The sequence below is a fragment of the Nilaparvata lugens genome, chromosome 3, assembly GCF_014356525.2.
Source record: "Nilaparvata lugens isolate BPH chromosome 3, ASM1435652v1, whole genome shotgun sequence".
NCBI lineage: Eukaryota > Metazoa > Arthropoda > Insecta > Hemiptera > Delphacidae > Nilaparvata > Nilaparvata lugens.
In genome coordinates this window covers 64,141,106-64,157,260 of record NC_052506.1, presented here as the reverse complement: position 1 = coordinate 64,157,260, position 16,155 = coordinate 64,141,106, and the positions used below count along the sequence as shown (strand labels likewise).

The 16,155-nt window shown below is 34.8% G+C and overlaps 1 protein-coding gene across 2 annotated transcripts in view; it reads left to right on the top strand.

Moving 5' to 3' along the window:
- The window catches only part of LOC111052206 (limbic system-associated membrane protein), a 353,095-nt gene that overhangs the window by 238,823 nt on the left and 98,117 nt on the right, over positions 1–16,155 (top strand). For both annotated transcript variants that reach the window (XM_039424316.1, XM_039424318.1), the window contains exons 5-6: positions 2,654–2,775; positions 6,657–6,807. In XM_039424316.1, the coding sequence (XP_039280250.1) occupies positions 2,654–2,775; positions 6,657–6,807 (273 nt within the window). The remainder of the gene's footprint in view (positions 1–2,653; positions 2,776–6,656; positions 6,808–16,155) is intronic.

The following is a 16,155-nucleotide window of genomic DNA, read 5'->3' as shown; positions in this document are numbered from 1 at the left end:
AATGAGTTCAGAGTATATTTTCTCCACTTACCATGACATACTCCACGTTCTCTACACATAACGCTAACAGAAAAAAAAACATCTGCCTTTATGACAAATTAATATTGAAGACTAGCAGTCAGGCTCGCTTCGCTCGCCATATCCGTCTAGCAAGGAGGCACCGCCCCCTGGACCCCCGACTGGATCATCCAAAAATAAGATCAGCGGGCTCACTTTGCTCGTCTGCATTTTTTCATTTGAGCATGCTTCATTCCTTCAGAAAGTCAAAGTACTTCCTCGCTTGATTTAATCACCGATTAACTCCAATTATTCAGTGCAGGGTGGAAAACTTTGTTAGGATATTATGAGAATTAATGTACTCCAGTCTAGCTTCTCGAATAAGAGATGAGAATGACGTGGAGAATTTACAAATCATTCATTATCCAACTCTCTCGAATATGAATTTTCCTGAGAAATGAAGTATGCATTGAAAACTCTATGAAAAACTGGAGAAAATAAAATACCCTATAAACGAACTATCATGATATGAATAACCTGAGGGTGCCCTTCAATGCTTAACCATTTCAAGGACTCAATTTAAAATTGTTCTTTCTAACATACAAAGGCTAAATTTTAAGACCCTAGCTGAACCTATGTACCAAATTTGAACATTTTCTGTCTATTACTTGATGAAAGAACTGAGAAAATTTGGGCGTACCTTTGGCGTTACTTCAAATTCCTTTCAACACAGCATTATTACACCCCAGCTAAGCTTCTGTAGTAAATTTGAACATTTTTGGTTCATTTGTTCTCGATAAAGCTGAGAAAGCGCAAAAAAACGCTGGAAGGACGCAGATTTTGGGCCTACCTTTGGCGTTATTCCAAACTCCTTCTAACACAGCATTATTACACTTAAGCTGAGCTTCTGTACTAAATTTGAACATTCTCTGTTCATTTGTTCTCGATAAAGCTGAGAAAACGGTAAAAAACGCAGATTTTGGGCGTATCTTTGTACATTTTCCCAATTCCGTTCTTAGTGCGCCTCTAAAGGCCAACTGAACATACCTACCAAATTTGAACGTTTTTGGTCCGGTAGATTTTTAGTTCTGCGAGTGAGTGAGTGAGTGAGTGAGTCAGTCAGTCAGTCAGTCAGTCAGTCAGTCAGTGAGTCAGTCAGTCAGTCAGTCAGTCAGTCAGTCAGTGAGTGAGTGCCATTTCACTTTTATGAACATATTGAATATAGATTAAATAGATTATGGTTGAGAAGTCATGTTGAAGATTTCCTGTATAAGTATCATATAGCATCTTCCAGGAAAAAATCTGACACATAACGGTGAATGGAAACAAATCCTCTTCATCACGATTCATTGAATCTTATTATTATTATTCTTATTCCTATTCTAGATCGAGTACAGGACACATTAAGCTATCTTTTTCCAAGTCAGATTTGATGGGAATCCGATATTCTATGGAATTTATAGATTTGTGAGCTCTTAAAAACGAGTACTTGCTCTCGTTAATTCAGAAGCTCCTTGCTCTGTCGTATGAGGGCACGTGACAATCAATTTGAAAGTGCCTAAAATCATACCATCAGTGTAGATCAACAGAGTAGCTTAGCATGTCAGAGTTCAATGTTATAAGTGAACTCTGTTTAGCAATATTATCCTGAAATACAATGCACTTATATTGCGACGGTTGAGTTGAAAGCTATTGTGTTTGCAGAAGAGATATGTTTCCAATCATATGGCAGATCATGATCGCTGCGAATTCTATTTGTTTTCCATTAAAACAGTTAATCATGTCAACATAAATGTGCGCCGTTTTGCGGCTTAGGTATTCGAATGTGGTTTGAACAAACAAAAGATGAATACTTCGAATATGGCGAACAGAAACTTAATCAAATGTAAGTAGCTACTGCGTTCATATGCGTAAATTCACCACGGGGACTAACTCATTCATATGAATATAATGTAGCCGCATCAAATAATTGAAATGACTGATCAAATTGTGTGGGTTGTCAAAGTTGATTGGAGTGAGTGTTGAGTGCTGATGGGTTCGTTTCAGATGATATCATCCCTTTGCAGTCTGATTACAATTATTATTATTGCTGCACAAGTACGGTGCAACAAGACCAAACATCATGCAGATGCATTACTCATATTAATTGAATGAAAATCACCATTTGCAATACCATATCAGGAATACTATGTGCATTACAATATCACAACGCTAGTTATGGAAGACCTTCATAGATCCTTTGGTCAGTGTCTGATCGAATAGCTTCATGCTTTACATTATTGTTGCACTACTATTATGATTGTGAGCGTAACTACAATGTAGAAATCGGTAAGAATCAGTGATATGTTAATCAGAATTTTTGGCAATGACACAATCAAAATTTTCAATGCAATGAATCATTTAATATATTATTGAGACAATAATAATTATGAATCATTTCAAATGAGAATAATATTCTCCTTTCATCGAGTTAGCTGATACCTTTTGTAGAATATGAACATGAATTCGGAGGACCTTGAGTGAGTGGATGATTATATTACTCACCATTCAATGTGCAACACCTTTCTTTCACTTTTTTATGATTGATTCAGTTTCAATGATTCCTTTCGCTTTAGTGGTTCATTGTTATTAAGATTCTGAATCTTGATTTTTGCAGTGCCTCCTAGGATCCACAGTGTGACGTCGGGTGGAAATGTTGAAGTCAAGAAGGGTTTGACGGTGACACTCGAGTGCAGGGCTTCCGGGAATCCAGTCCCAGTCATTTCATGGACAAGAAAGGTAAGAAAATGGCGACATTCCCAATAATATTTTTGTAAATATATTTTTGTCGTTGTAAATATACGGAGTACTAGCAAAAATTCAGTTCAATATGAGAAAAGAGAAAATCAGAACGTAGAATGGTTTCAACCAAGACTGTATTTACTTTTTGGACAATATTATGTCTTTATCCAGGTCTCTGTAAAGAGGTTCATGTAATTTTCAAGAATTATCTTCAAATAACGACACTCTCTGAAACAGCCTATCCAATTTCGCAAACAGTTATTCAGGTAAAAGTGTTTGTACAAGAGGAGACTTCAATTTGCATTTCTCAAGCCAGTGGATATATCGAGTCGTTTTCCCCAAAGTATTTCACATTTTCTATTTTTCACTGCCATTTCTATACGAAATAATTTCATCTTAGTCATGGATACTGTTATGAACAAAAAAGCTTGGAAATTATATGAATTTCCCAAGATGAATAGAGCTCGGGCTTTGCGAGAATCATTTATTATGCGATGTACACTAGATCATAACAAAATTTCAAGGCAGTTCCACCAAGAAAATCACCAAATTCCGTGCCAATGGACTGGAGTGAGAAGTTTATCACGATTAGGGATATCAAATCCGGGATCCCAGTCTAATTCTGATAACTATAAATAACGGGATCACTCAGGGCTTCTGTCAATTTTGTGATTTACGGGAATGCTAATACGGGATTATTAGTAGCCGATATAATTCATCACATATCGATTTTATAAAATCATTTTAATGATAAATAGGAAATTTTCTATTATTACGATGTTGTTCTACTCATCACAGTTGGTCAACTTTAGTCTTCACTGTGTTATAATATTGTTCTGTACTTAATAATATCTGTGATAGGATCAAAAGTTTATAATTATTATTTCTTCAGCACATTATCATTATATTTGCTAATCATGTCGGTGCTCTATGAATTTCTCAGTATGCAGTTATTCTAAAAATAAAACGTGGAAAATCCAAAAGATTTTTTTCTTCTGGCATCTGTTATCTTGTTACATTTGACTGAATTTCATTTCAAAAGAGCTCAATGTTGTTTTTGATAACATCCTTGAAGCGATGGAAAACCATAATATGTTATATCATACAAATATATTTCACTATTCTGAAATTAAGTTTGCCTAATCCCAAGACCAGTCCCGTGAACCCGGGATCCAGATTTGACATTCTCAAAATTCCAGGATTGAGAATCTGGTACGGGAATGACATCTCTAGTCATGATCTTCATTCATGGCCATAATTGGCTTCTGCACTGCAGGAAATTTTGCTGATGAACAATTCACAAGATAAATATTTTCTTGCATGGGAATAATCCTCCTCATACTCGGACACCAGCAGCTATGTTTCTCATTGGATTGGGAAAATCGAACTTTTAAAATATTCTACCGGATAATAATAGAATGAGAATAATTATCCTTACAAGCCAGCAGCTGCGTTTCTCATGAAATCAGTAAGATTTTCCAATTTATATAACATATTTATATTACATAATTATATAAATTACAGATTTATAATATGACTATGGTTATGTAGTTACTGTAGTAAGATCGAGCTTATAATGAAAAATAGCCTAGTCACCATTCTCAAATAATTTATTGAATTGATATTTTCCTAGAATTCTGTTCACTTATTAATCATTTTCTTGTAGAAAATTATTTTCGCTTATTGGAAGTATTTTCCGCTCTATATCGAGCTTCTTGTTGAAACGAAATATTATCTGAAATCGGTTCATTAGAGAAAGTTGAAAGATGGATATCTTTGTCGTCGAGGAAGCTAGAATCTGTAAACTGGTCTATATAAAACGTATGAGCAATCAGTAATCCGCTAACACAGTCAGGTTTAAGGTTCTTGGAAAATAAAATAAATAAGAATAAATGTCAAGTCTTCAAGATATGCGTGGTGTGAGCTTGTACCAATAAAGTTGGTGCTGAAATTGAGAGTTTCATTCATTTTTGGTTTTGTAGTCTGGATAATCCAAAGTGGCTGAGAGAAGTCTTCAATGTATTTTGTTCTCGTACTCAAGTTTATCCTTCCATCAAGGGTGGTGAAGAAGAAGGGGCTCACTATTTGGAAGTCATTGGATTACTGGCTCTTTGATGTGGTGCCTCAATCATTCCTTGATAGCTTTATTCCTGAATGGGATAAGTACTTGTATTCAGTGGTGGTTGCTTTTCGAATGAAAAGCTTCTAATCAAGTGGGGAAAATGGTGTTAGAAAGGGCAAAAAGAACTCAATGTACGTCTGTTAAATCTGAAGATGCTCAATACACTTGATAAAAATATTGGTCATTGAATTGAGTCAGTCAATATCGATGCACTGATCATATTAGCTATTCATTGTGCTGAAGGAGTATTATACAATAATTTCTCCATTGGAAGAACCCTTTTTGATGGAGGAATGTAATGGAAGTAAAAATTCCAACTAGCTCCAAGATTTTTGACTCCCACATCCCACATGATCCTTTTGGAAGATCAAATTCTGTTCAGATGGGAGAGATACTGCAGGTTTACTGGAAAACATGCAAATACTGAATTGGATTGTGAAAAGTCTTTGAAGGAGCCTTTTATTAGATTGAAGTTTGTAACATAAGATTGCAACATAGCTTGTGAAAGATGGAGTACATTGTCGTATTAAGAAATACAAACTTCTAGAAGAATGTACATCTATACTCTATAATCTAGAAACTCATCATTTAAGAGATATTGCATTTCAGTAAAAGTTCTATTATACAATAAGATTAAGCACTCAAAGCAATAATCTCTAACTCAATGTAACAGCTAGCTATTAGAACGTTGCTCAATTGTATTCCCTGATCTCCCTTGGAAACAGTTCATGTTTTTCTTGTAGGATAATTGATTAGGACATATAGATGACACCAAAATAGAATTAGTGATTAATCAACGATAAAGTAAGAGAGTGATCAACAAACTCTGAAGAAGTGGTGATAAAAAGCTGCTTAAGACTATCTCTATCTCACAGAAGCGATTCAAGTTGGATCTTTCTGATTAACCTGTTAAGAGAGCATTTCGTTTAAATGTTTCTGGAGCAGCAGATCGTTGGGTAGATGTGCGTTCCAGTAATGCCTCTGAAATTGTGGAATCCCTTAGGCGAATAGGAGAGATACGTGCATCTCCACTGCGGTGGAAAAACTTTTCCGGTTAGAAAGTTTGCGAATTCATTGAGGTTAGTGTACTCAGCACATAATTCTGATTCAGAATGATAGCCACTTAACAGAATGCGAATGCAAACAAACACTCAAATGCAAGGGATTCAGTCTTTTACTGAAAATGTGGAAATGGAAAATTCTACTTTAATACATGTTTGACATTTTTGTAAGCTAGAATCATAACTCTTCATTGATTCCATAGCAATGAAAAAATGAACTTCTAGAAAAACGTTTCCTACATTGATAATGAGTACATAATATACATACATGATCAAAATACAAATGAGTTAAACCCATTGGAAACGTTGAAAGACAACTAATTTTTCAAATATTCCAGTATTTACTGAAAAATTCATTTTTTTCAAGGATAAAAAAGATTTTTACTCCCAGGAAATAATTTAACGATTCGAACGGAGAGATCAGTGATAACAATTTCATTAACAATGCATGTCATTATCCAATTCATCAATGAAACAGTAGTGTAAAAACCGTTACGTATAGTCACAGATACAACTCTTGTCTGTGGTTTAGATGAACTGGAGGTCTAATCAGTTCTATAATAAGTTTGAAGAGAATTTAAGGAAGTAATATTCATTTGAAAGAGAAATTAGATCTTTATTGATTTTCAGTTATTGTTGTTCAGAGTTGTCAATGAATCACATTCCAATACCAATGGTGATTTGAACTTTTGCAGAATAATCTGCTTCCTTCGGGAGAGAAGTCGGTGGAGGGCTACTCGATAATAATTGAGCAGGCGACTCGACATCACGCTGGCGTCTACCTGTGCACGGCGAGCAATTCAGTTGGCGAACCGGTCACTGCGCAGATATCTCTACATGTGCTTTGTGAGTAGACTCTACCATCTCCTATCTCATTCATCAATCATTCCTCTGAAAAATTAGAATCTGGAGCTTGATAGGGTGATTCAGAATATCAGATACTTTTCTAAATCGATAGTGTTAGTAGCCTACCTTGATTCTGGATTGCATTTTCTCAATGCCACATGAATAATAATTATTTTATTTTATTTTATTGTCTTCAATGAATATGATTTTCATCGGATCATGAAAATTGAATTTTTTGACATGTTAATCTCTGTGACGATTCGAACAAGAGATGCATGTTTGATTTTTTTCAAATTCAATTATTTGTAAAAGAGGAAAGAGATAAGAACTCTTAACTTGAGAGTGAGGAGACAAGTGATAACATTCATGCATCAGAATTGGACTATTACCCAGTTACAAGTATGCAAGATGAATTAGATTTCACTGTTGATGTACTATCATTAAAAATAATAAACACAACGATAATAGAATGACGAAAATAGAATTTCTCTATACTCCTACATGAGCAGCTGGAAACCAGTTTAGAGTGGAAGATTACATTCCACAATATGGCATACTGAGACAGACATACCATGCTCCAAACCCTTCTATATAGCTCTATCTTCACTCAGAGAGTATGCAATTTAATAATACTACATTACAACATTACTACGCATTCTGACTTGCCTGGTACTCTCTGTATTCCCAGTCCACCCTTTTTGCCTGGTTGACAAAAGTTTTCAGCATTCAAAACTTGGCAAGTCTGCTACAAGATAATAGAAATGACTTTGCTGCAATGTAACTGCGAGTCTCATATATTATTCGAGCTCAAATTTGAAGCCTACCATGGCAGAAGTTGAATTTTCGAATGAGCGTAGAGCTTATCATAGTGCAAGTCAAGCTACATTTGTCTTTTTATCATGCACAAGCCTGTATCAACAAGAGAGCAAAACAGGAGTATTTTACTTGAGATGAGATGGCAGACTCATCTTATGAGGGAGACATGAGTGATTATGTCGCAAACTTCCAAACAAGAATGACTGTACTGGGATCCTTGCTCATCACAAATGCGTAAACTGGTGAAAACTAGAAAAGTTTTGAGGTAAGAGTTAACCATTTATTGTAATATAACAGCAACAATCAGTGTAGTCATTTTATTGAGGTTTTAGGTTGAACAAATCGTAATAAGATACGACATGGTTGATAAAGATAATTCCTGGTTGAAATTTTAGCTTAGATTTATAAGTGAATTTATAAGTGGACTGAATTGTCCAAGGCAGCGTTGAATAAATCGGTTGGTTATCATTTTGGAATACCAGCATTGAGTAATTCATTCAAAAAAGCTTGCACCTTAGCCTACGTAGCAATATGTATAATTAGAAATATTTCCGAATACAGTAGGCTACTTTGGAGTGGGGAAGGTCCAAGAGAACCAATATTGCGTCGTTCATCTTGCTCTAGCCTCTAATTATTCTTTGCGTAGTTTTTTGTTCACTTTGAAGTGTCTCACTGACTTCCGAGACTTCCTTCTCGTTTCTAATTTTCTATTTATTTAACTTGTTGGAATTCCACAATGCTTCGAAGCTGCTTTCAAATACGAATTACATCAACTAAATCACAATCAATAATATATTATATTAATAATCGAATCATTAATATCAATACTATCAATTTAATGATTATTTGGTTTTAAATTCAAAAGTTGAATAGGTTTTTAAAAAATATATCAAAATTGAAGGGGCGAAATGTGAGCATAACAATGGTATTTCATGTAGTATGAAAATAATAAATGAATCGTGAACTTACCAATATGTAAAACCGTTGTTTCTCTGTAATTGATTATTACTAGTGGTATTTGGAAAGACATAGGTTGGATAATTTGGAAAGATGGAATACAAACCCCAGGACGGGAAATACCTTCGTAACTAAACTTCAGAAAAACGTTCAAACTGCAATGGTGATTCACGGAATAGTAAAGTACATAAAATTACAATAAACACACATCTGTCCGGACATACGAGAAAAGACAAAATAAAGGCCAAAGCCGACTGCCAATCAGAACTTGACTTGAACTCGACTGCGAATGCGAAACAAGAACACTCACAGCCTACAACCAATGTCAATCGCAGAGGGCAGCACCATGCAGTAACTGATTGAACGCGCCAAGATTCAAATGGCCACAACAATAATTATTATAATAAATTCTTTGGTTTATTATCGTACAATAATAAATATCGGGGCGCCGAGCTTCGCTCGTTATTTTTATTCATTGATGAACAGAACACAATAAATTATTCTCCAAAATGATCGTGTTTATATTTTACAGCTGGCTATACGTCAGCTTATGAATTTCGGGGATGCGATATTTTGATTTTCCACAGAATCACTCGCTCACTTTTTAATATCCACAGACGACGAAAGTCTCAGCTGTTTCAGCGAAGGATGAATTATCCTTTTAATGTCGTTCAGCGAGTTTTCCCAAGGATGAGACCTAGTGCAATCGAGTTTTTATATCATCAACCTACTATGTTCCAAATTTCGTGAAAATCGTTAGAGCCGTTTTGGAGATCCGTTAAATAACCATATAACCAGATATAAAAATATAAACAGATATACAGAAATTGCTCGCTCAATATAATAGGATGATAGATAGAGCCAATTAACATTCGTAGAAACCTCAGGAATTCCATGGCTTGAAATAAAATAGAATTTATGAGAAAAAAATTGGAAACGTTGATAAAATATTAAAATTTAACTTTTCATCAGAGTTTCATGAGTGGTTTTATCAAAAACCTCATTTGATCTTCTCCTATAAATTGGAAGAAACTGGTCAATCCAGATTACATGATGTTATAAATATTATAGCAATTGCGAGCAATTTCTGTATTTGTATATCTGGTTATTTCTATATCTGGTTATTTTTATATCTGGTTATTTTTATATCTGGCTATTTTTATATCTGATTATTTATGTTTTACGGATCTCGAAAACGGCTCTAACGATTTTCACGAAATTTGGGACATAGTAGGTTTATTATATAAAGATTCCATTGCACTAGGTCTCATTCTTTGGAAAACTCGCTGAACGATATTAAAAGGATAATTCATCCTTGGAAAACAGATGATAATTTCGTCGTCTCTCGATAACAGAAGATGCGTGTGCCTGTGTGGGAGGGAGACAGAATTATTTCCAGCTGTGTCAATCTAGCTAAACAATTTAATCGATTTGATCAACGTAATCAGATTTGTTGACATGACATGATAATCCTCCTAAACAAGAGTATATCATCATTTTCAAAGTTGATCATTATTTGACAATTTCAAGTGATTAGTGAGTGTTATTTTGTTATTCAATTTGGTTTGTATATAATCTGAATTATAATTTTTTTTCTTTCAAATTTTTGAACAGAAAATTGGATAAAATTGAAAATTGAACTTTTTCAAATAATTGGACTGGAAATTGGACCTGAATTCAAGTGTATGAAACATAACCTACTTTTTGGAATATTTATAGTGTGTAGATCAAAATTCGGGAAAGAAACAGTTTTAGGCTGTGCCTGTTAGTACTTCCCCAATCATTTCAAATAATTGTGTTCGGTTTATCAAAAGTCAATAAATAATAATAACGAGCGAAGCTCGGTTCCCCGATATTGATGTTATAAAAGTGGAATCATCTTGTTATACTCATAGCATCAAGTCATAAGTTCAATATGATCTCACATTGTGGTGACCTACATCCTAGAGAATTCAGCCCATGACAACCCAACTATGATGAGTTTTCGGTGTAGATTGAAGACGTAATTGGATTGAAGCACTACGTCATCAGGACGTTGCCTCATCGGTAAGTAGTCAACTACGGCATGGATAATCACACTGGTGGTGATAACTTGGTAATTCTGTTAGTTATTTTATGCAAAGATTCGTGAAGCTCCTCTGTACTCATGTATACTATATTATAATTAGAAACATTGCCGTGCAGTAAAATGTCACAGTATAGGGGAAGTTTGCCTTGATGAAGCTCATCGTAACATCACTTTTCACAATAATATCCAATATGTGAATGGATATTATTTTCAATAAGAAAGTAGCAAATTTCATGATTAGGTATTGAATCTCACCTGAGTCATATCGTACACAGAATTAGAGAAAAAATTAATATGATAGTGTCATTATAGTGATGTGAATACCACTTATCTCCTTTACAAAATTGGTTGAATCATTTATGCCAAGAAGAATATCTAGTTCAATTATATTATTCTATACTGAACATAGTTTTGAAGTCAGAATTTGCATTCTAGAATGGATATATTTCTCATCATAGCATTAAATTCAATGAATTCTATGTTAAATTCATTGCATGAGATTTGACATTTTGAATTATTATGATGTGAACAAGTTAACAAGCTAGAAGTGATAGTTCTTTAAAATCTCTGGATTTTGGATTAAATTAAAATATGAAAATAGCATAGATTCATTTAAAGCCTTGAAAGTTTATGATTACACATCTTAACGGATGAAAAACGCATTTACTATTCTTCACCTTGCCTCTTCAATACTCACTTCTTCTGTTCTGGCCACTTATTTGAGGAAGGAGACGAAAACACTTGAACTGCAAAAGTTGCTCGAAAGCTGCCTCCCCGCCTCCCCGCCTCGTAAGGATGCGATGCGTTCTAGGTCACGTCCATGCTTCTAAACGAAGTCTCGTACGGTTTGTTTGATGCTCGTGCAAAAAAGTTACGCCAAAATAAATTCGCCCTACTAACCCTCCCACCCATTCTAGCGCGAGGCTACTTGTTTTACTGTTGTCGTGACCAAATGAAAGGCATCTGAGGATCAAACTAAGGCCAGACTCTATGAAACATTCACAGGTACTTTTCCTTAGCTGGCTCAACTTTTATACTGTATGTATCGAGAGGAGGTTGACTCAAATTCAGTCCACTTACATACTTTATATGCCCATTCCAAGTTCTTTGTTGCGTAGTATATAGTCTGGAGGAGAGTTTATTATCTTGTCCTAGTTTTCAACACCTTTTCAACAGTTTTCCACCTACTTTCACTCACCTTTAAGTGAATATTAATATATTTCCTAGGAGTAGTTTAATAATTTACTTATTCACTCTTTCAATTCATTTTTTAAGTTGATTGATATTTTATCACAGCTGATATATTACAGAGGTGTGATTTTATTCCCTCTCATTATTATAAATGATTCAATTATCATGTAGACTAGAGGTGAGCTTGTTAGCAGTTCCCTCATACTATTATATACCTTTGATTGTGATGAGAGAGATCTTTCTACTCATTCGTTTTCATGTTGAACTGATATGTTGAATTCTTCTAAGTTTGGATGTCTGTTGAAATAGATAATTTATTCCAATTGGTCTACTGAAATATTCCAAATAGTTGGTATTAATAATTCATTGCATATCTAATTCATTATAGTCATGGATCTATCTATGAATATTTTTTTACATTCTACAAAACACAGATCATAATGTACATGTTCAGGAGAGAACAGCAGGCCAATCTCAAAGCTGTTGACAAAGGTAACAGATTTGTTGATTGATCAAAGGTAACTGATACACTAGCATTGTCATGCTCTGATCAATTCCTGTAATTCATGATGTATTAGTAGGGCTACTACCACTCTGCTTCCAATCTCGTAAATAATTATTATTGAACAAGATATTCCATCCACTGTCCTACGAATCTGTTGAATTATCAATTCATGACAATCAACCCCTAATTCCATCATCGTTAATTGCAATTAACACATTTCAAATTAACACAATCCAATTAACCATAATAATTATTGTGTGATAAGCCTCCAGGGAAATTGATTTAATTTATCAAAAAACTTCAACGATTCACGTCAGATATTCACTTCAGGAAAACAATTTTGTATTCAAAAAATATGGTGGCTCGTGATGTGACCTATTTATACATGTCCAATGATAAAAATTAAACAAATTCTTTTCAATAATCTCTATTAGGCTATTAGTCAGTTAATAAATTATTATGATGTTGGAGGAGCTCTTCTGAATTGAGTACAAGCTTCAGCCTAAATTGATTCAATTATATTATATTATAGCATATTCCCATCCAAATATAGAGCTCATTAAAATGGTTCAGCTTTATATTCATGACTTGATGTCAACTGAATCCATATTATTTCTCCGTGATCGATGGTGATAGTCGATTGCATTGAATGAAATGGAATAAAATAATATTACTAAAATATTAATTTTTCAGAAAAAAATATTTACTATTCTGAAAGGGAGTATTGTTATTGACATATTATTCAGTTACCATTCTAAGAAACTACTCTAATATTAGGTGATGCCATTTCGCTTGGAACAGAGAGCCATGGGGATTTGATGTGCTCCGTCCTTTTCGCTCGTCCTTTAGATTCAAGAAAATTTCAGATAAGCCTATTTCAGTTTGTATGTGTTGGGACGGTAACAAATTTCATAATCATACCAAAACCAAATTATTCTATGGGTCCAATACCTTTTTTAGTTATTCAGGATATTCAAACTCGCAACCATTATACGTTTATGATGTGCTTCGATCATAACCAATATTCCAGGGCTATCAGCAACCTTATAAATATTAATAGCAATATCTACTCTGTGCAGTATACTACTTAATAAATGGAAACCTGCCGAGTGGAACGGCTTCGCCTAATATCTGATCATTCTTTTAAGAGCAATATACAAAAATCTACCTTCGCAGCCTATTTGCAGTTTCGACAGGGAGGAGGTGAAACATGATTGTTTACTGCTATTGATCATGAACCATGTGGCTCTATCGAGGTACTAAATTCACTCGTGATTGATTATCTGCAAAAGTAGCCTATATGTCTGCCAGTGGAGATTTTGAAATCTTGCTACAAAGACAATAATCAATTATAATAATAATATCGTGTGACCTGGGCTGGCTCAGGTCTGGTGTCAGAGTTTTCAGGTCGCAACTGATCAATTTCAGGGCCTTACGACTGCTTTTTAGGCAGCCGGGACCGACGTATTAACGTGTCCATCCAAAACACGGGAGTGGACGGAGAGAAATATCTTCCCCGGGCTAGGATTCGGAACCGGGCCTTTGGATTACAAAGCCAGCATCTAATCCACTCGACTACGGCCAATCAATAATTTATTGATAGCTATGATTATCCTCAGGGTCTCAATGAAGTTGCCATCATGTTTATAGATTGTTATGTTCATTAGTGGGCTGCAGCTTCAGGACCCTTATTGACAGACGGGCACAGGTCATACTTACCTGTCTTATGTAACCGCATCTCTTACGACACTGTGTAAATGCACCTCTTACGACTCTGTATACTATAGAGGCAACTGAAGGAGTGGATTAGCAAAACTCAATACGTTCTGCGCATTACAGGCCATCACACCACAAATTATTCACAATTTATTGGGGCCCTCTACCAATGTGGTTTAACCTTATATCCATCACCAAAATTCACATGAAAGCCGTAAGATTTTCATTAAATAGAATAGTCAGTGACCTGGCTTAGGGTTGACTTCTAGTGTGGTATGGCCTTATAGGCCAGTTGTGAGCGCTTCAGCTGTGAAGGTAACTATTATGCGCTAACGATAAACAGATTTCGGCTGAAAAACGTTAAATAAATAAATTGCAAAACCTGTAACTGTATTGTGTTATTGTGGAATATAGCCTTCTCAAGCCATATTATAGCTCGATCAATGATACTACCAGTCAATATCATACTGTATATCGGTGAAGTTAGAAACAGGTATTTTCTTCCTGAACGTAACTATTAGCACACAGCGATCAATATGACTTAAATTGATATGGAACGATTGATATGGGATTTGCAGTCAAAAACTTAGAGATTGACTTTTCCCGCACTCACATGGATGCTAAAAACACAATTTGGTAACTAACGTTCATCGATGGGTTAAATATGGGTCTGACGCGACGTAGATCGGCGTGGTGATTAGGAGATAGAACCTTGTAGTGTTGGAAAATCCCATATCCATATCTCGTCGATGGGATAAATTGGAAATAAGTGAGTAATAATAATAATATTACTATTTCTAACAATAATAGGGAGTAATAGGGAGTTTGAATTGAAGATAGCTTTTCAGATACGCGGATGAAAATGCAACATATACGAAACAGTAAAAGCATTTAAAAAGTCTTGATGACGCTCAGGGACTGTTATAAAAAAGCCTCCTTCAGCGGCGATGGCATCAATGTTGTCCGTCTCAGGTCTCAGGTCTTGAAGGAGAGAGGGCTGTCCTTTGAACAGAATGTTTGAATTTCTACTTTCCACCTTGCTGATTTGAATATAAAATTGATATTAGTAGACTGGAGTGGCGTGATTTGACGTCATATGAATAATTATTTATGGAATGTTGTTTTGACAAACAAATCAATTTCATTGATTTTTTTTCAAACCGGCATGACACATTCTGGCTTCTTGGTAATTTGGGATATCAATTTGGTATGTTGATATTATTCGAAATGTTTTGATTCTTAGTCCAGTCACTATATATATGAAATGGTGCTTGCAATTTATATTGTAGTTCTGATTTTCAAATATATTATTTGGATACATGAGAGAAGTCCAGAACAAATTTCTTCATGCAAAATGTCCTTGGCAGAAATAGCTGGAAACTGGAAAATGAACCGAAAATACGAGGTTTTTGAGCCATCATGTATCCAGCACAAGGAAATTTTGCATGGAGTAATTTGTGCTTCACTTTTCTTGTGTATTAAAAATAATATTATTAAAGAATCAGAACTTCAGTACAATATAAATATTGCCAGCACACTCCCTTTTTTATGTCTATATCGACTGGACTATCTTAGATCATGAACACAAATAATAGCGAGAAGTTATTTGATCAGCTCATTCAGCACATTTGAAATTAAGACATGAATGTCATCATACAACAATGCCTGTCGTCATTTGCGTTGAAAGATTACGCACAAACGAAAAGGCATTGTTGTTGTTGTTTGTCAAGTTCCGATTGATAAACATTTGTTCAATTATGACTTACTTTTGAATTTTCCAATTAGGAATCGAATCACATTTAGTTTGATCCAGGAAATGGAAACCACAGTCTTCCGTGAACGTCGATTTACTTGATTGTGATAAATGGTTCGCGGCTAATGGCTGGTACGTCACAGTCTTATTCGAAAATCATTTGCCATTGTTTCCATAGCTTTTTTGGACAGCCAAAAACATTCTAATTTTTCCAAAAAAGCAACAATGAAAAACAGATCACTATGGAATGAAATGTTACTGGAATAGAATTAGTTTATTATTGGGATTATCACTGCATTCAATCTTTCCGTTTCAAACCAACAGGATTCTCACGAATCCTTT